Here is a 21,941-nt window from a genome sequence, read left to right as displayed (position 1 = left end):
ATACACATAAAAACAAAGACAGAATTTTCAAAACAGAAGACGATAAATTAATGAGAAAACAAACTGAGTTCAAGACTTCAGAGCAGGACAAATTACATCTAAATTAAATCTAACCAAGAATAAAAACACATTGTCAATAGGAGCCTGGAAACACTGTCAGGGTTCCCCACCAGCCAAATGTAAAGACAGCAGAAAGACCCCAGCAGTTTACCACAAGAGCCTCTACTTGACATTGCCCTGGTCAACGTTTTTATCAACCACTTGGGATGGACTCAAAGGTATGATCAGTCAGGATAATAAGGAGACAACAGCCTGACAGGATCACTAATTCCCAGAGCAGATGAAAGGTTCAGAAGGATTCAGCAGGCAGAACAAGGAGCAGATATAAAATAATCCACAAAAGAAAAAATATAAAGCACTGCCAAGGGCCAAAAAAATAAGCTGCCCATCTATAACATGAGGCCTTGCTTATGAGCAATCAATCCATGTGAAATAAAACATCAAGTATGTCACAGACAGATGTTGTCTATAAAAGAAACCAGTAACAACAAAAAATCAACTTGGGCTGTACTCATCAAATTACAGTTTTTAAACCTTCTTGGCATGCCCTGTGCTGCTCACATCCTATCTGAAGTATTATATGCTTTCCTGAGAATCCCACTTTAAAAGTGGCAATGAAAAACTGGAACATTTCAGGAAAGCTAGCATAATTGTGAAGGGTCTGAAATCACATCATAGAGGGAGGGAGGGCAGACAGAGCTTTTGCAGCGTAACTGGAAAGAGAACTGACATAATTCTTGTTCAATATCTAAAGATTTGTCACATAAAAGATGAAAAACATAGAATTAGGACTACAAGAGGGCAAGGAATGCATACACTAGGAAAAGCTACCTAATATTAAGTTGCTCAAAACTACCTTGAAAACCAACGGTTCCGCATCTCTAGAGTGGAAGCCAAGCAAAGGCTGAACACAGACAAATGGAGATGGAATGGCGACCTGTCAAGGCTGCTTCAAAGATCATGTCCATGCTCTTTAGGAAGGTTGCACAAAGCTACTTCCAACCCTGTGATTCCATAATTCTGGAGATCATCTATACCCCTAAGTGTACAGGTAGGAAAACTACAGCCAGATCTGCAAACTGCCTTGTTTAGTTATAACAATCATTAAACAGCAAAACCAGGACCAGAGGGCAGTTTTCCAGGGTCCCAGATTTGTGCTCTTTACTCTGTTCCAATCTTTTCACTCCAGGTATCAGGCCAACCTGACCAGGCCACCTACAGAGGAAGCATTTTCTTCTTACAAGTTCATTCAGACGTGGGAAGTAGAAATTGGAGAAACCAATTACAATGTTTAGGACGAGAGATTTTGATTGTTTTTCATTTCTTTTTGTAATGTTCAAAGTTACTCAGATAGCCGAAGAAACACCAACCCTGAATGCACACTGATACTGTACATGTGTCCCCACTAAGAATTTAGCTCTGAGGGCTTTGTAACCAGAGGATTCTGGTCCCTCAGGAACATGAAGATGAAGCCTCACTGTGCTTAAACCTTTCGTCCAACTCAGTAGGCGTTGACAGATTGTGGAAAAGGCAAAAGAAGGTCTTATGTTTTCACCTCAGTCAAAAGACAGAGATGGAATCTGTTGTGGTAAATAAAGAGATTTCAGTGTGTGAGATAAACTGGAATGCCAACGCTAAGAATTTTCTCAATGAAGTCACATATTAAGATTTAATCCATATTTAGACAAACTCAGTGTTTTCAAATAAAACACATTTTTCAAATAATAGACATTGATTATCTTTTTAAAAAAAAAAAACATACACAGCCAGGCGCAGTGGCTCACACCTGTAATCCCAGCCCTTTGGGAGGCTGAGGCGGGCGGATCACCTGAGGTCAGGAGTTTGAGACCAGCCTGCCCAACATGGTGAAACCCCATCTCTACTAAAAAAAAAAAAAAAAAAAAAAAAACAAGAATTAGCCTGGCATGGTGGCATGTGTCTGTAGTCCAAGCTACTTGGGAGGCTGAGGCAGGAGAATCACCTGAACCCAGGAGGCGGAGGTTGCAGTGAGCCGAGATCTCACCACTGCACTCCAGCCTGGGTGACAGAGCGAGACTCTGTCTCAAAAAAAAAAACAAAAAAAAAAACCAACCAACTATACACAACTTGCTCTCCTTCAGCCTGCTGCACTACCAGTCCGCCATAAGCTCAAGGTCATCCTTCCTTCTCTCACTAAAAAGCATCCTAATGACACTAGTACACAAATTCAGTTTGCTTCATAACTCAGAGAAATTTATTCTCAGAACTGAAATTATACAATGTTTACTTTAATCCTAAGAATCAAAATTGTAATGAACCTCTGCTGGGGCTAATCAGGTACCACAATACTGTGCTATGCACTTTATAAGCATGTTGATAAATATTTTATTGCATTTTACAGATGAGGAAAAACGAAGTTCCAAGAGATTAAGTTACTTGCCCAGGGTCAAGAGTTACTAAGTGCTGGAACCAGGATTCAAATGCAGAACTTCATGCTCCCAAATCTTAAGCACTGTACAACATTGCCTGGCTAGTTGCTCAAGGAGAGCTGACACTATAAAAGCAGCAGTCCCCAACCTTATTGGCACCAGGGACCGATTCATGAAAGACAATTTTTCCATGAACTAGGGGTAGGTGGATAGTTTCAGGATGAAACTGTTCCACCTCGGATCATCAGGTATTAGATTCTCATAAGGAGTGTGCAACCTAGATCCCTTGCATACACAGTTCACAATAAGGTTCACCCTCCTATAAGAATCAGAATCTCTGCTGATCTGACAGGAGGCGGAGCTCAGGCAGTAAGGCTCAATTGCCTGCCACTCACCTCCTGCTGTGTGGCCCAGTTCCTAAATCGCCAGGGACCCTTAGGGTTCCATGGCCCCGGGGGTTGGGGACCCCTGCTGTGAGACTCCACACAACAACTGGAACCACAGCAAGAGAGCAGGGCCCAAGACACTTAAGAGTTTCACAGGAATCAGGTGGCAAGAAGTCCCATTCTCTGAAATACTATTGAGATTCTGTTTTGCAACTAGAGGCTTACAGGGCAGCAGGGAAGACTAAGTATAGACATGAAAACGATATTCCTTTTGTTTTGAAGGTAAAGTGGGAAGTCTCTTAATAGTTACATTAATAGGTAAATTTCATTTCTTTCTGTGCTAGGCACTGGGACCAAACTCCTTTTCTGTTCCCTCTCAACGTGGATTAAGTAGATTTGGACCATAGAGCCCATTCTCTACACTTGGAGTTAGTGAGCTAAAAAGACAACAAGGACTCCATCCCCTTCAGAAGTCACTCACAACAAAAGATTTAATTCAAAATTTAGGTGGAGATTACTTCTATGCTAAAATTGTAGGAGTCACTTAACATTTTCCTTTAGTATGTTTGATTATAGTTTTCAATGTGTGTGCTACTTTCGGAATTCTTTTAAAGGTTCATGTTTTTGAAACAAATAAAGTAACCTGCCTCTTAAAAAAAAAAAAAAGAAGAAGAAGTCACTTACAACAGCTTGGCTGTCACTGATGGGCTGTGCATGCCACAGTCCCTGGAGGACCCTACTGCAGGGCTGATGATTCACAGCACGTGCAGACCAACAAAAACAAACTGCCATTTTTCTCCTGAAATGAGGATTTATAGTCATGATTGTCACCCCCTGGGGGCACTTCACTAACTCCCTAATAAAACACTCAAGGTGAATCTGATTAAAATCAAATTTATCAGTGGTAAATCCAATTTATTTAAATTTAAGAAAATTCATTTTGATTACATAAAAACATTTGTATAAGATGTTTTAGATATATGTACAGTATTACACATAACTGGGATAATGTTTTTGGGGTACAGGAAGGTACAGCCTGAACTAATTTAATGGTTTTTAGATTGAGTCTAAATCAATGTCCAAAATTGAAAAACCTGGTTATTTTGTACAACAAACAAATTCAGCCAAATATTGACAATATGGCAACAGAACTCAGTTCTAGTTCCACGTCTTTTCTTACTGCTGAATATTGGGACAATCATGGGTAAGTCATTACCGTCTCTGAGAAGCAGTCCCCTACCTAACCTGTAAACTGGTAACAATCATTTTAAACTCTGTAAGGGCAAACAAATTTATTGTTATTATGTTTATAATACTCCTAAGAGAATAACTATGTCCACTTCAACAATTTAATAAGGAATATTTGGAAGACATTGAAGAATAATTCATTTAACTCCCCCTTCTCCCAAAAAAATCTGTGTTTTCTGTATATTTTTTATTTAGCAACAGGTAAAAATTTTAACCAAAAACTTAATTTTAAAATGTTTAATTAATTTTGAAGTGTAGATAACCCACCAACCTTGGTAAACTATTTAAACCAGGCCAGTATGAATGAAACTAAAATATAACACTATGCCATTGAGAAAAGAATCTGTCACCAACACTGCCATCTTACATTTGTTCAGAATTTCCAAGTTAAATACAATGTTTTATTCACATTTGAATGAAAACATTCAATTCTCTCTTTTTTTTTTTTTTTTTTTTTTGAGACAGAGTCTCACTCTGTCACCAGGCTGGAGTGCAGTGACGTGATCTCGGCTCACTGCAACCTCCGCCTCCCGGTTCAAGTGATTCTCCTGCCTCAGCCTCTTGAGTAGCTGGGACTACAGGTGTGTGCCACCACACCCAGCTAATTTTTGTATTTTTAGTAGAGACAGGGTTTCACCATGTTGGCCAGGATAGTCTCGATCTCTTGACCTTGTGATCCGCCCGCCTCAGCCTCCCAAAGTGCTGGGATTACAGGCATGAGCCACTGCGCCTGGCCAAAAAACATTCAATTCTCAAAATAAATATGCATGGTCAGGAAGGTTACGTGTTGTTGGGATAATTTTACAAATGAGGAAGATGAAGGTGATAAAGAAAAGTAATAGATCCAAAGCCCACAGCTAGCAATGCTGGTGTAAGTAGAAGCCAAATCCAGCCTTCTGGTTCACCCTGCCCAAGATCATGTCTGCCTCCAAACACCAGACTGTACTTTCCAATCTCGGTTTATCTGTAGACTTGTACAGAAGCACAAACTCTCCAGATCTTTTAGTTTCTAAGCAATATACAATGATTTAGAATGCCTTAAATCAATACCTCCCATTAAAAAAAAAGAGCTTAATAAAGTATTCAAAGTCAACAGCCCACTACACCCCCACCCGCACTGAGTAAAGCAATTTTCTTTACTCCATCTGAATAATTTTGTAGGAAAATAAATTCTCTGAGAACACTCTAATAGCAGATAACTAATGTAGTTCATGGCCTACTGTGGCTTACTTATAAAAACTTTGCTTAAAAGGTCAAGTGAATAGAATATCTTAATTTATAAATTAGAAATTATAAATATTAATCTTTCCTGATATATCAAAAAGCAGCATAGAAATTTTTAACCGAGTGTTTTTCAATTTTTGAAATCCATTGTTTTAAACTCATGTTTTTAAAAAATCAGTTACTGAGCTATCATCATGTGTATAGCCCTGTGCTCATTTAATCAATTAAACCGTTGATTTTTATCTTAACTCTGATATTGCTTAACTCAGTATTCAAAAATGATACCCTGATAGATCCGTATCTGTGTACAGGTATGAATGGGGGGAAAAAATCAATGCACAGCAAATGGCCTTTTTTTGCACTGCACAAAGACTGCTCTTACTCTCTACATAGCCTGCTGTCTGTCCTCTCTTGGTCTGTCAGGCAAGACTGGGCAAGGACACACCCAGTGCCCCCCACCAACACACCTTTATACCTTCACCAAGTTGGACCACCTAGAGAAGTTGTCTTAGCACTGAGAAGTTACACAATCTGACTGAAATTGTGCCCCCTTTATTAAAGGATGCTTTCTGCTCACCTTCCAGGCCATGAGAGCACTGAAAGGAGGATGAGTTGCATTATAAATGTACCCCCTTTGGTACTAATGCTTAACACATCCCCTAACTTATAAAAGTGATTTTATAACTCCCCAAAATGAGCACAATGGGCTATTTGTTCACCATGACTGTGCCCATACATCAAAGCACAGAGCTAATTAAATCCTCATGATGACAGTCTTCTGTCCCCAGAGGATCAAGTTCAACTCCTCATCATGGCACACAAGGTCCACTATGGTCTGACCTGCCTCTGCCATCTCCTCTTCTGCAGCACCATCCTCTAACACTTGGTACCCCCTGTGGCAGCTGTGCAGAATCTGAATTGGAAAAAGGGGATAACTGTTTCAGACTCCCACATTTTTGCACAAGCTTTACTTGCTGCCTAGAATGCCTTTCCATACCCCCTCCTCTGGCCAACCACCTGTAAGCCCTCCTAACAGTATTTGCCTTGTTTTTTTTTGTTTGTTTTTTTGTTTTTTTGTTTTTTTTGAGACGGAGTCTCACTCTGTCACCCAGGCTGGAGTGCGGTGGCGCGATCTCGGCTCACTGCAAGCTCCGCCTCCCGGGTTCACGCCATTCTCCTGCCTCAGCCTCTCCGAGTAGCTGAGACTACAGGCGCCCGCCACCACGCCCGGCTAATTTTTTTTTTGTATTTTTAGTAGAGACGGGGTTTCACCGTGGTCTCGATCTCCTGACCTCGTGATCCGCCCGCCTCGGCCTCCCAAAGTGCTGGGATTACAAGCGTGAGCCACCGCGCCCGGCCAGTATTTGCCTTGTTAATTCCTTTCATTTGCCATTACTGAATCCAAGTGTCCCTTTCTCTTTTGGACAACTTCACAGATCCACAGGAAGAACTGATAATTCCCCCCTCATATATACCATATACACCATTCAGAGGGTACTTAACGTGAGTCATCTTACTTTCCACCCAGTGAGCCCCAAAAGATGGGGAAAAGGTCTGAGTCAGCTCTGAATTCTCAGGACTGACCCAGTGCTGGTATAAACCAAACAGTCAATACTGGAGGAAGAATTAGTATTCCTTAGCAGGCCAGGGAATTCTTCCCATGCTGGTGGTGCCAGGGTGCAAGCAGTCAGGACTTGGCTGAGTCTTCACTCCCAGCCCTGGAGAAGACACTGCCTGACAGCCCAGGGCACATGTCCAGAGACAAGGGCACACTCTCCCAAAAAGGAGCACTCCAAGTGGGATGTGCCAGAGAAGGAAGGAGTGAGGAGGCAGACACTGCACTAGTACTTCCTGGGAGTACTGGTGTAATCTAAAGGATGGGAATTTTCTTTTAATCATAAGAGCTTGCCTTTTATCTCCATTTATATGGCTTTGTCTCCTACATTCATCAATAAATGGCTGCTCTGTAACAGAAATAATTTAATCAAACAGAGCATCAATATAAATATTCCCCAAACTAAAACAAAGTCCTTACCTATGCAAAATTCAAACAGCCAACAATGTTCCTATCCCACCCCTACCACTAGAACACTCCACATACTTTGACTCGGGTTGCTTGCTTCTATTTTATACATCATATAATAAGGTTGGTTATATTGTTTCCAAGCCCCCTGCAGATTAAAAGCAGCATATTTGGAAAAGACGTAAAGAAGAAGACAAAAAAGTTACAAAAAACCAGACCCAAGAACCCTCAAGTCTAGCAATCTGAATGATTTTTGCCCTACTGGATGCACAGTACACTCCATCTAAAAGTAGATTTTTTTTTTGTTTTCTGTTTTTGAGGTAGAGTTTCACTCTGTCACCCAGGCTGTAGTGCAATGGCGCGATCTCGGCTCACTGCAACCTCTGTCCCCCTGGTTCAAGTGATTCTCCTGCCTCAGCATCCTGAGCAGCTGGGATTACAGACATGCGCCACCACGCTCGGCCTAAAAGTAGGTTTTTAAAGGCACAAATTATCAGCTTTCTGGGAGTGCTGACTATAAAAAATTAAACATTTCTCAATATATTCCTATAAAGCATAACTATATGTAAAATAAAATTGTATAAGCAATTCTACTTCTAGAAATTTGCCCTCAGAATGTAAGTGGGCAAGATGAATACACCAATATGTTTATTGTAGAATTGTTCATAATAGTGAAAAACTAAATACCTATTAAAAAGGTATTGAGAGGCCGGGTGCAGTGGCTTACGCCTGTGGTCCCAGCACTTTGGGAGGCCGAGGCGGGTGGATCATGAGGTCAGGAGTTCGAGACCAGCCTGACCAGGGTGGTGAAACCCTGTCTCTACTAAAAATACAAAAAAAAAAATTAGTCGGGCATGGTGGCGGGCGTGCACCTGTAGTCCCAGCCACTCAGGAGGGCTGAGGCAGGAGAATCACTTCAATCCGGGAGGCGGAGGTTGCAGTGAGCTGAGATCGCACCACTGCACTCCAGCCTGGGTGACAAAGCGAGACTGTCTCAAAAAAATAAATAAATAAATAAATGTATTGAGAAACAGATTTTATATATATGAACACAACATGGCCATTTTAGATCATCTTCATTAACATGGAAAAATAGCCAAAGTATTGAGTTAAAAAATAAAGGCTGATGGGCTGGGCGTGGTGGCTCATGCCTGTAATCCCAGTACTTTAGGAGGCCGAGGTGGGCAGATCACCTGAGGTTGGGAGTTCGAGACCAGCCTGACCAACATGGAGAAACCCTGTCTCTACTAAAAATACAAAATTAGCGGGGGGTGGTGACGCATGCCTGTAATCCCGGCTACTCAGGAGGCTGAAGCAGGAGAATCATTGGAATCTGGGAGGCGGAAGTTGCAGTGAGCTAGGATCGTGCCATTGCACTCCAGCCTGGGCAAAAACACCGAAACTCCATCTCAATATAAATAAATAAATAAATAAATAAATAAATAAATAAATAAATAAAGGCTGGTAAACAGAATGTGAAGTTATACAACTTCACTTACATTATATCATGAGAGTGACATGTGTGTATTGTTTTGGTATGTGCATGTGAGCGCACATGCGTGCATATTATCAAACTGTTAAGAGTGACAACTCCTGTCTCACCAAACTGTTAACCATGATTTTTGCTTCTTCACAATTTTCTGTGTTGTCTGAATTCCCTATAGAAAGATAGATTTTCATATAATCATTTAAAAAAAATTTTAAAGACATACTCCAGAACAGGCATATTCATCACAAACACCACTTTACAGGATAAAAGATACAGGAGAAAAAGGTATGTAGATGCATGCCTGTAGCCAGTTTGGATGCAACTACCATGTGTTGCTTTCCATCTTTCTCCAATACTACTAGAGAAATCAGCAGAAAGCTACAGACTCATCATTGCAAATTCATCAACACTACTAGAAAAGACAACATTGCAAGTTAGCGTATCTATACATAAAGATATCTCACATAACACTCCAGTCACCCTATCAATTTCACAGTTTCTTAGTTCTATCTGGAAGAAGTACTTCATCAAATTTTCAATGTCAAAACACGAATGCATGTCAATCTATGAGGGAAATACAATCTTGAAGGAAAATATACGCAAAATGAAGGTAGACCTGTAAAAGCCCACTGGATGGCAAAGAGGATCCCTGGCTGAAAAAGTTTTGAAAATACCATTTTTTGCTCTACTGGCAGGATTTCATGGCATGATGTCTCACGGAAGGTTCTCTGCTCCCAGACATGGGTCCCTCGGCTGCCTGCCTCAGAAGCGCAGCGGGAAGCATCATGGGAAGGTGAAGAGCTTTCCTAAGGATGACCCTTCCAAGCTGGTCCACCACACAGCCTTCCTGGGATACAAGGCTGGCATGACCAACATTGTGCGGGAAGTCGACAGGCCAGGATCCAAGGTGAAGAAGAAGGAAGTGGTAGAGGCTGTGACCATTGTGGAGACACCACCCGTGGTGGTTGTGGGCACTGTGGGCTACGTGGAAACCCCTCGAGGCCTCCAGACCTTCAAGACTGTCTTCACTGAGCACATCAGCAATGCGTGCAAGAGATATTTCTATAAAAACTGGCATAAATCTAAGAAGAAGGCCTTTACCAAGTACTGCAAGAAATGTCAGGATGAGGATGGCAAGAAGCAGCTGGAGAAGGACTTCAGCAGCATGAAGAGGTACCGCCAAGTCATCTGCATCATTGCCTACACCCAGATGTGCCTGCTTCCTCTGCGCCAGAGGAAGGCCCACCTGACAGAGATCCAGGTAAAGGGAGGCACCGTGGCCAAGAAGCTGGACTGGGCCCACGAGAGGCTCGAGCAGCAGGTACCTGTGAAAAAAGTGTTTGGGCAGGACGAGATGATCGACGTCATCGGGTTGACCAAGGGCAACGGCTACAAAGGGGTCACCAGTCGTTGGCACACCAAGAAGCTGCCCCGCAAGACCCACCGAGGCCTGTGCAAGGTAGCCTGTATTGGGGCACAGCATCCTGCCCCTGTGGCCTTCCCTGTGGCACGCGTTTGGCAGAAAGGCTACCATCACCGCACTGAGATCAACAAGAAGATCTATAAGATCAGACAGGGATACTTTATCAAGGACAGCAAACTGATCAAGAACAATGCCTCCACTGACTATGACCTGTCTGACAAGCCACCCTCTGGGTGCCTTTGTCCACTATGAAGTGACCAATGACTTTGTCATGCTGAAAGACTGTGTGGTGGACACCAAGAAGCAAGTGCTCGCCCTTCACAAGTCCTTGCCAGTGCCAACCAAACGGCGGGCTCTGGAGAAGACTGACCTTAAGTTCATTGACACCACCTCCAAGTTTGGCCATGGCTGCTTCCAAACCATGAAGGAGAGGACAGCATTCATGGCACCACTCAAGAAAGACCGAATTGCAAAGGAAGAAGGAGCTTAATGCCAGGAACAGTTTTTGCAGCTGGTGGGGTCTTAAAGTTATTTTCTACTGGAAAAAAAAAAAATACCATTTTTGAGATAGCATTCTGACAATGCCCATTCACAAAAGTTTTAACTTTTGTAGGCTCTCCAGAGCAAGGGGCAAATTCAAGGAGCAGTGGGGAAGAGACAGTACAAGCAAATAAGAACTTACATTTTCACTTTAAAAATATTTTGGAAAACACTAAAAATATTTCTGTCGGAGATCCAAATTTAATATTGGAGGAATAAGGTATCTGAAGGTATCTAATCTTAAAAAATTATGATTTGAGTACAATGCTAGTTACATTATTTCTGAATTGCAGTAATTTTATTCCTTATAAAAGGCACAAGAGGATTAAAAAGTATGGGTTAATTACAGCAACCTTCTTAGTCAAAATAAATAGCACAGAAAAAAATGAACTTTAAAAAACAAATATGGTAGATTACTCTGAAATGTCACAATATCATTACAGCAGACTAGCTGCCCATGAATACGTTTGTGAAGGTGGGATGTATACGTAGACAGGCAGACTGGCTGGCAGGCAGATAGGCAGGCAGGCTGACAGAGAAAAGGAAAGGAGATATGGAATGAAGATGAAGAAAGGGACTCTATAGCACATGGAAAAAAGAAAGAAAAATTCTATTCTGTCTCATGCTGCAGATGCCCTCAGGAAATGTCATTAATGACACGTTCTCATTACAGAAATTCCCTAGAATGGTCAGAGAACCTGCTTTTTTTATTCCCAGATCAAAAACTACATGCACTCTTTTGTACATCAAGGCTCATGCATATACAGCACGTGGCTAAGAAATTATTCTCTGCCCAGCATGTCCTCATCAAGGTATATCTGTGGCCTGCTGTAACCTCTACTGACAACACTGACAGTTGCACAGGAAGACCAACACAAAGACAGAGCAAACAGACATAGAACAGATAATAAATCTGTCAAAATTGTATTCTGAGATTCAAGATTTTTTGGTCCACGTGATAATTTCCAAATGCATTTAGACCTTGCATCACTTAAGACTTTCTGGCTTTCCCAGCTTTTCTGTCAAGCTGCAGCAGTCTTTTTTCTTTTTTTTTTTTTTTTTTGAGACTGAATCTTGCACTGTCGCCTAGGCTCATGTGCAGTGGTGCAATCTCGGCTCACTGCAACCTCCGCCTCCCAGGTTCAAGCAATTCTCCTGCCTCAGCCTCCCGAGTAGCCAGGATTACAGGCGCCCACCACCATGCCCAGCTAATTTTTTGTATTTTTAATAGAGACAGGGTTTCACCATGTTAGCCAGGATGGTCTCGAACTCCTGACCTCGTGATCCGCCTGCCTCGGCCTCCCAAAGTGCTGGGATTACAGGCGTGAGCCACCGCGCCCGGCCAAGCTGCAGGATTCTTAAAGCTTCAGGAAAAGTACAGTGTATTTGTACTTCAGGATACAAATGTGGTACCATGAAAACAAGTCTCTGGTGAGACAGCACCTTCCTAAAAAGACAAGCCCCAACTAGGTGAGAGGAAGCCCTACAGAGTGCCCTCAAAGGTGAAAGAACCAACCAAGATTCCACTGACACATGGTAACTTTCAGCATTTTTCATCTCTTCTCTCATTTCTTCCCTCCGAATGAGTTTGCAGGTATGTGTCCCAGTACACCAAAATGCATTTACAGATCCTTAAGTCACAAAGAATAAAGAAACACTGATCTAGAATATTCGAAAACCACATTAAAGGCAAAGTCCTTCTGATGACTAACGAACTAAGTTCAAAATTCCACAATTTTACCAAATTGTCAAATTTCATAATTGTTCCTACTTCAAACAATGGATGCAAACAGAATGGATCTCCATTTTAAGGTTTCCTTGCAGCAAAATGCCCAAAGCCACACTTCTGATCCAAGAAAACTCAAAGCTCTCAGTCACTACACAGCAAAGCAGTTAAGAGTATAGACATTTTTGAGCCACTGAGTATTCAAATGCTAGCTCTGCCATTTATTAGTTGTGTGACCAAAGCCAAATTATTTAATATCTGTGCCTTGGTTTATCTCTCACAGGGTTGTTGGAAGTTTTAAATAAATTAATACATGTAAAGCCTTTATAACAGTATGTGGCACTTGATGTAAGTCTTTTCAAGGTTTTTTAAGAACTTAGCTCCAGCAAGGTTTTGAAATATGAACTGTTCCAACTTCCAAGAGGAAAAGGAGAAAGTAGAGATGGTTTTGTAGGTTTTTTGTTTTGTTTTTCAAAGGATAGCTTTGACAGGCCACTAATTCAAACAATTTTAAATACACTTGTAGTGTTTAATGTGTTAAGTGCTTTGCCTTACAGTTCTAGAGTATAAACTATTACAAACACACAATTGATTTAAAAAGCAGCACTTAGCCAGGCGCAGTGGCTCATGCCTGTGATCCCAGCACTTTGGGAGGCTGAGGTGGGTGGATCACATGAGGCCAGGAGTTTGAGACCAGTCTGGCCAACGTGATGAAACCCCACCTTTACTAAAAATACAATAATTAGCTGGGCATCGTGGTGGGTGTCTGTAATCCCAGCTACTCAGGAGACTGAGGCATGAGAATCACTTGAGCCTGAGAGGCGGAGGTTGCAGTGAGCAGAGTTCATGCCACTGCACTCCAGCCTGGGCAACAGAGCAAGATTCCATCTCAAAAAAAAAAAAAAAAAGAGAGAGAGAGAGAGAAAGGGTAAAATATCACTTCTGTAAAACTTAGGTAGTAGGAAAGTGCTTTTTTTCCCCCGCCAAAGAGGGAGTCTCACTCTGTCACCCAGGCTGGAGTGCAGTGGCATGATCTCGGCTCACTGCAACCTCCACCTCCTGGGTTCAAGCAATTCTCCTGCCTCACCCTCCTGAGTAGCTGGGATTACAGGGATGTGCCACCATGCCCAGCTAATTTTTTTTTGTATTTTTAGTAGAGACAGGGTTTCACCATGTTACCCAGGCTGGTCTCAAATTCCTGACCTCAGGTGATCTGCCCGCCTCTGCCTCCCAAAGTGCTGGAATTACAAGCATGAGCCACTGTGCCCAACTTAATTTTTGTATTTTTAGTAGAGGCAGGGTTTCACCAAGTTGGTGATCCTCCTATCTCAACCTCCCAAGTAGCTGGGACCACAGGTGCATGCCACCACGTCTGGCTAACTTTTTTGTATTTTTTGTAGAGATGGGGTTTCACCACGTTGCCCAGGCTGGTCTCGAACTCCTGAGCTCAGGCAATCCACCTGCCTCAGCCTCCCACAGTGCTGGGATTAAAGGCATGGGCCATCACGCGTGGCCCTTTTTCTCAATTTCTTACATTTGAAATATCCCATTATTTTATTTAGTACAGAGGTGACAATTAAAATAATCATAAGTTTCATCAGCATGAGATATGGAAGAGAACATGGAATGGACACAACCCTAGTTTTCAGGCAACTTATATAAATATGCTGTTTGGTTGGGGCAGCCAATTTACTGTATCTTATTACTGATATTACCCATTTGCTGACTGGGGCAAAGTGTAGATTTCTCCCAAAAGCAGATGGCCAATCTACCATAGAAAGCTATTTTCTGACATAAGCAACTACCAGCAGAGAAGTAAACTCTCAATAATCAGAACGAGTCCCTTTGAACTCTACATAGTGCTCATTATCAATATCATAAATAATACAACAAAAGGCAAAGGCTCCCTTGAAAAGAGTCTTAACAACTAAAGATAAAGGAACCGGCCCATAAATGAGTGAGTTGGTAGAGGGCATTTGGCAGGAGCACGTGGATAAAGAGCCTCAAAAATAAAATGAGTGCTAGTAGTGTTCTCTGAGACAGTAAACTGTTCAAAAGTATGAAAAACATCTTTAAAACCCACACAAAGGGATTTTTAGAACAGGAAAATCTATTAACCCACACGTTGTTGGGTTATTTTTCTTAAGTACACACATGTTTTGGAAACTTCAGAATCTCAAAATATATTCCTGATTAGCAACACTCAAGTTTCCAGCTGCCTTTACATTTGTTCACTTTGTCAAAGCCCTAATTCTACCAAAGTCCTTTGTCCTACACAAATGCCAGCTCAGCTCACCTTACTAGAAAGGCTCTTCTGGTTTTGTCAGCTGTGCCCATGATAAGCAGCTGGGGACTATGGAAAAACCATTAACCATTGACTGAAAAAGAGGGTAGCCATGGAGTTTCACCATTTGTTGCAGAAGTGGTTATAAAAAAAATGTAAATCAAAAAATGAAATTAAAAAGACTATTCATTGCTCCACACCTGCTCCAAAAAGCTTTGCAATCACCAATCCATGTAAAACAGCCACAGCCCAATTAAAGGAAGCATTAATCCTTGTTTAAACAGAGAGAGAAAAAAACTAATAAGGTACAAAGCAAAGGCAAATCACTCAGGGCAAATAGAAGCAGGAAGAGAAATGTCCACGGATGCACCGGGGATAAACCAAAGGTCTTTCTGAGGTCTGTGTTTCCCTGATGTAGTACTCTAAATGTATGGCATACCCAGGGCAGAGAAACATCAATTTGGAATGTATGCAGGAGAGCTTTTTACAACTTCAAAGCATTGAAATGTGTTCCTAATTAGTATGTAATATATGAAAACCAAATGCAGATTAGGCCTCAAATATTTCCCATCTTTAGCATAGTCTAACTGCTGGGCAACAGTGCCACTGTTTCCATTCCCTCCCATGCCTACCTGTGCCCACCACCCCAAGAAGTGTGGCTATTGAGAGGGCTCTCCCCTGAGCCTGTGCAAGAACCCCAGTGAAAACCCCACATCCAAAGCTGGCCATGAGTCGAATCCAATCAGGCACCAACAGTCTGCGGTGTTTGCCTCTATTCAAAAGACAAGAGAGCCAGTAGCTGCTCCATAAAACCCAGGAAAGTGGACATCATCACCATGGCTAGCAGGATTATGCACACCCTGGGGCACAAGGGCTGAGGGAAGCCTCCCAAAAGAACTGAATGGATTTTCAATGAAGAAGCCAAGTAAACTATGCTGCCTGGTTACGTTAGACAGTATGTGCTATACAGACGATGTGCATTCTAGTATGAAACAATGAAAGAGAAAAGATTGACAGAATGCTAATGCAGGGGCCAAGATACTAGAAACAAATTATCTCAATTAATGCAACTGAGGCCCACAGGAGTTAAATAACTGGCCCCAGGTCACAATGGTAGTAACGGCTAAAACCAGGATCTAAACTCAGGTCTAACTACAAATTAAGTGTTCTTTCTGTCAAATCAGATGACTTTCATTATTTTTCTCATTTATCATGCTGCCCTGAAATAGTTAAGCTTCAACTATGGGCATCTATAAAGGTGATGTCAAACTCGAGAGTGAGCCGAGAATTTCCCGGACAACCCAGGAACACATGCTGGCTTGGGAGAACTCCTTTAAATTCTAAAATGTTTCCCTTTTACCACTTTTGATGAAAATCTTTCTCAAAATATTTGTCTTCTTGAAGAGAATATACCAAACATCATTAACCAGTATATGTGTTGTCCGTGTCCATGGTGTTCTGCCATTAGAAATGACAGCCTGCACTGTACCTTAGAGATGGAAGGGGCTGCACAGACCACTTAGTCAAACCCCAGGACTGCACAGGACTGCAGGAGTTTCCTCCAAGAATTTTTTTTTTTTTTTTTTTTGAGACAGAGTCTCACTCTGTCGCCCAGGTTGGAGTGCAGTGGCGCGATCTGAGCTCACTGCAACCTCTGCCTCCCGGGTTCATGCCATTCTCCTGCCTCAGCCTCCTGAGTAGCTGGGACTACAGGTGCCTGCCACCATGCCCGGCTAATTTTTTTTTTGTATTTTTAGTAGAGACAGGGTTTCACCATGTTAGCCAAGATGGTCTTGATCTCCTGACCTCGTGATCCGCCTGCCTCGGCCTCCCACAGTGCTGGGATTACAGGCGTGAGCCACCGCGCCCGGCCTCCTCCAAGATTTTTACAAGCTGTCAGAGCAAAAAAAGTGAATGTGAAAAGAAGGCCATTTACATGTGGTCCAATAGATCTAAGATTTAAGCAATTTGGGGGACACAAAAGTTCCAATATTCCATCAACATTCAAAGTCACCCCACCAGCACCTGAGTTTTAGCCAAGCAAACAGAAATAATAATCTCACTGAAGCCAAATTGGTCACCTATCCATCTTCACATTTTCTAAACCCCGTAATCTCATGAATTCAGACTCAACTGTTCATCAGGTTTTATGAGAGTGGTGGCTTGTTTTAGCCTTTGTGAATTTTCTTTCTTCCCTGCCCAGACTCAAAGGGCTATGTATACTTTTCACTACCATGCATGTTCTAAAAACTTTTATTCAGTTCAGAAGAATTTTTACCAGCAAAGATCAAAGAGCTCTGTTTTCGCAAAGAAAGCAACATTTTATCTGGCAGAATTCTTAGGTATCAGTAAAGTAGTAGTTTTTCTCAGTAGAAATATTACTGATGTTAGCATAAGTTTTTTGTTTTAAAAAATAAGATGTCCTATTACTTAAACCAATCCCAAAAGGTATTAGCATGTATAAGAAAAAGTTCTGGCCAGGTGTGATGGCTCATCCCTGTAATCCCAGTGCTTTGGGAGGCCGAGGCAGGTGGATCACCTGAGGTCAGGAGTTCGAGACCAGCCTGACCAACATGGTAAAACCCCGTCTCTACTAAAAATACAAAAATTAGCTGGACGTGGTGGCATGTGCCTGTAGTCCCAGCTACTCAGGAGGACTTGAGAAGGAGGAGACAGGAGAATTACTTGAACCAGGGAGGCGGAGGTTGCAGTGAGTTGAGATCGCACCACTGCACTCCAGCCTGGGCGACAGAGCAAGACTCCGTCTCAAAAAAAAAAAAAAAAGAAAAAGAAAAAAGAAAAGAAAAGAGAAAGTTCTTCTACATCAGTAGGTACCAGATTAGAATAAGAAATATTAACAAATATTGTTATTTATCAACCTTTCTAGGTCTTCATTCACTCAAAATAAGATCAAGATTTCAATTATGACTACCGCCAGCTGCTGGAGGTAAAGAGAAAGCCAGCCAGCCACATGGTCCTCCACTTCCATCACCTGCCTTTCATTATCCTCCCACCTACAGGCTGCCTAGACCTTTAACCCAATGGGGTGGGGGCTGCTTGTCAGCTGCCTAGTCTCTTTGTTGACTGTAGCTAGTTATTTTAGCACTGTGCCTGAAACTTAAAAAGAAAGGAAATCCTAAACAGAAGCAAAATACAGGGTGTCTGAAAATTCAATAAACATACAATAAACTTTTTTTAAAATATGTAAGTTACATTTTCAAGTAAGATGATCACTGAATAACACACAATTTTCCCTGTGTGTCCAGACTTTTTGGACACTGTATTTATTGTACCACTTTCAGGTTAAGAATGAGATTCAATGATTTGAAATTAAAGGAACTTCACCTGGAAAGGTGTTTGGAGATTAAAGAAAATAACACTGAGCATGTTATTTAAAAGCATCCTATGTTCTCTGACTTTGTGGACACCCTGTATCTTAATCTGCTATAAATTAGCTCCCTAATTTCCTACCTACTTCCCCATGCACTCTAAACACCAAATGTTTTCTTTCTTTCCTTTCTTTCTTTCTTTCTTTATTTTCTTTTATTTTTAGACAGAGTCTAAAAATTCTCCTGCCTCAGCCTTCCGACTAGCTGGGACTACTGGAGTGTACCACCACGCCCAGCTAATTTTTTTGTATTTTTAGTAGAGGGGGGTTTCGCCATGTTGGCCAGGCTGGTCTCAAACTCCGGACCTCAGGTGGTCCACCCGCCTCAGCCTCCCAAAGTGCTGGGATTATGGGCATGTGCCACTGCGCCCAGCTCACATTTTTTCTTTCTACACATAAGGCATCATGACTTTGCTGCTGTATTTTGGAAAACTGAAGAAATTATTAAAGAAAGAATTGTCGGCATCATTAGAATCTAGTCAATTTTATTACTGATTGCTATGTAACTCTAGGTGAGTCCCTGATCATAAATAAAAATGCATCTTAAGATTATAAATGTTGACCGGAGTGCCATGCCGAGGGGCAGCAGACTACTCAATTCCTTTGAAAAATAATCAGAGAAAAGTTGAGGTAGAAAGGATTGTCTCTTTCTAATCCAAAATATTAAAGATGCATTTTCTGGCTATTTTGTCACCCAATGACTGACAGCTATGTGTGGAGAGAATCGGCATGCATGAGACAGCATGCAGGACCAGCCATCACCAGCCACACTTGTCTATCACATGAACATGATGCTACTTAGTCTTGGCTGCATTCATCTGGAAAGGACCAGCTTTTGGCCTGCATTCCAGTTCTCATTTTCCTCATGTATCGGTATCACTCTACTGTCTATACCTCAACAAAAAAAGAAAAAGTTTAGCAGGTGGACCTTTACTAGTATAACACATGTTAGCTACAACCAAATTCATTTGTTACATCAAGAAAGACATCTGCATTCTACTTCCACATGAAAAGCCCCTAGTAAATTTTACATTTGTTTTGAACGGATTGTATTACATGTAACCACACAAAAAACTACTATATAATGCACTGTGATGGAGGGACCTATTCACTCCACACTGCATGAATACCTCAATTACTAAAGGGAAAAAGAGCTCTTCTTGTGGCATTCAAAAGGGTGACTATATGGAGTTACAGCTGAACAACAGGGAAAAATATATCACTCTGATGATCAAAGAGGTAATATACTGTATGTGAGTTTTCCATAGCCAAGTAGCCACATGTCACAGAATAGAACAAAATAAAACTAGACAACTGCTCACCACTGAAGCAAGCATGTACTTTTATTCATCCTTTAATATGAAGCCATGACATGCATAATGTTATTTTGAGCTTTGTGTAGGATAGATGTATCTTGCCCTATTTAAATTCAATAGAGTCATAATGGGAAAAAACGCTGAAGATGATTTTCACTTTAAAAGAGAATTTGGAAAATACTCTTTAAAAAGTAAGTCCCAGAATGACTCATTCTACAAATATATTACACACTACAAGGAACAATAAATGTTTATGAATACACGTAGCAGGGACTACAGGCACTCACCACTACACCTGGCTCATTTTTGGTTTTTTGTTTCGTTTTGTTTGAGACGGAGGCTCACTCTGTTGCCCAGGCTGGAGTGCAGGGGCACGATCTCGGCTCACTAGAGCCTCTGCCTCCCGGATTCAAGTGATACTCCTGCCTCAGCCTCCCGAGTAGCTGGGACTACAGGTGCATGCCACCATGCACAGCTAAATTTTTTTGTATTTTTAGTGGAGACAGGGTTTCGACATGTTGGCCAGGCTGGTCTTGAACTCCTGATCTCAGGTGATCCACCTGCCTCAGCCTCCCAAAGTGCTGGGATTACAGGTGTCAGCCACCACACCTGGCCTGTAATTTTTTTTTTTTTTTTAGTAGAGACTGGGTGTTGCCATGTTGCCCAGGCTGTCTTAAACTCCTGGGTTCAAGCGATACACTTGCATCAGCCTCCCAAAGTGCTGGGACTATAGGCATGAGCCACCTCTCCCGGCCCATGAATGATTTTATGCTTGTAGTAACAATTCTAAACCGGGGGTTAGCAATCTCTGGCATAAAAACCAAAGAGAGCAAAAGTCAACAGTGAAGACTTAATGGCCAGTGCATAACAGTATAATCTCCCTTGATTCAAGTTAACATTTTCCAATAAACATTTCTTAAGTACCTGCTAGGTGCCAAACAATCCTATCAGGATCAGCACTTCCTGCACCTACACCTCCTGACTTGACACACAGAAAGGACTCTCAGGCTTCATATGAATGCTGACGCTGATACCACATACCCAATACACTCAGATTTTGAAGTCCTAAAAACTATGAGTGGATACTACATATTAGTACTTGTAAAAATTAGAGTTAAGTCTAGCAAGAAAACCAATGTACACAGATGTTAATTGTTAGGAAAACTTTCTGGGGCTCTACTACTACAAGAGTATTTACTAATGACTGCCCGTAGGCTGGGCATGGTGGCTCATGCCTGTAATGCCAGCACTTTGGGAGGCCGAGGCAGGCAGATCATCTGAGGTCAGGAGTTCAAGACCAGCCTGGCCAACATGGCAAAACCCCATCTCTACTAAAAATACAAAAATTAGCCAGGCATGGTGGCAGGTGCCTGTAATCCCAGCTACTCAGGATGCTGAGGCAAGAGAATCGCTTGAACCTGGGAGGCGGAGGTTACAGTAAGCTGTGATCACGCCACTGCACTCCAGCCTGGGTGACAGGAGCGAAACTCCCTGTCCAAAAAAAAAAGAAATCTACTATGAAGACAGAGTAATAAACAGAACGAAATAGTCCTAAGGCTATTCAAAGTCATAAAGAATAGGCAAAACTATTTTCTCACCTTAAATATCACACAAACAGGCTTAACAGTTTGCCTGTCTATCAGATGTAACTTGGCATTTGCATTGCTTACAGTCCTTTTTCAAAGAGTACTCACACTTTCAGTTCCTTTTGAATGATAATACCTGGATCTCCTAACTACCCTAGGACTCAGATATACTAATAATGTCAAGCTGCAGATAAGCACTTTCATGTTCAGAGTAGAAATTTTTTGAGGGAGGTGTTTGTTTTTGTGGGAAGGCATTGTATAGGAAGGTTCATTCTGCTTTGTTCTAGTTTTTACTCGATACTCCATAAACAGTGAGTGCAAATATAATTTATCCCTCATGAAAAGACATATATCACAAGACAAAAACCAATGGAAATGAAAAATTCCTAAAAGAGCTGTTTTCAATACACACTAGAAAAAAAGGATCCTCACTTCTTTGTGGTATTAAATTATTTGTCTTCATACAGTTTTCAACTCAAAACTAGTCATCCAAAGACCCTTTGGAAAAATGAAACTGTAAAAGGCAATGGATTACTCGACCATAAGTAAATCCCTACAATTTTAAGATGACAGTCTACTTCAGTGCAACCGTTTAGACAATAAAGATTTAAAGGAAAAGAGAGGCAATAAAACACTTCACAAATCCAAAAAATTGCTTCCAGGATACAAAAACATTTCCCTACACGAGGTCTAGCCTTGAAACTGCAGTAAGAAAAACATTTCTGAAGTAATAAACTGAAGATACAGACTTAATGACAGACTTAATGTTTAACTTCCAAACTATTCTTTATCTTTTTAAATTCCTTTTTTTTTTTTTTTCCAGAGACAGGATCTTACCCT

At 41.6% G+C, this 21,941-nt stretch overlaps 2 protein-coding genes across 2 annotated transcripts in view; one reads left to right on the top strand and one right to left on the bottom strand.

Annotated features, from left to right (window-relative positions):
- The window catches only part of ZSWIM6 (zinc finger SWIM-type containing 6), a 219,299-nt gene that overhangs the window by 152,021 nt on the left and 45,337 nt on the right, over window positions 1-21,941 (bottom strand). The window lies entirely within an intron of this gene.
- On the top strand, window positions 8,818-11,849 carry LOC100592774 (60S ribosomal protein L3-like). Its single transcript, XM_030799176.1, is given in 2 exon segments — window positions 8,818-10,482; window positions 10,484-11,849. Coding segments are annotated over 2 exon segments (1,206 nt in total). The 5' UTR covers window positions 8,818-9,544; the 3' UTR covers window positions 10,752-11,849.

The sequence above is a fragment of the Nomascus leucogenys genome, chromosome 18, assembly GCF_006542625.1.
Source record: "Nomascus leucogenys isolate Asia chromosome 18, Asia_NLE_v1, whole genome shotgun sequence".
In the NCBI taxonomy this organism is placed as follows: Eukaryota; Metazoa; Chordata; class Mammalia; order Primates; family Hylobatidae; genus Nomascus; species Nomascus leucogenys.
Note: the sequence above shows the minus strand (reverse complement) of the source record. Positions and strands in the feature narration are given on the sequence as shown.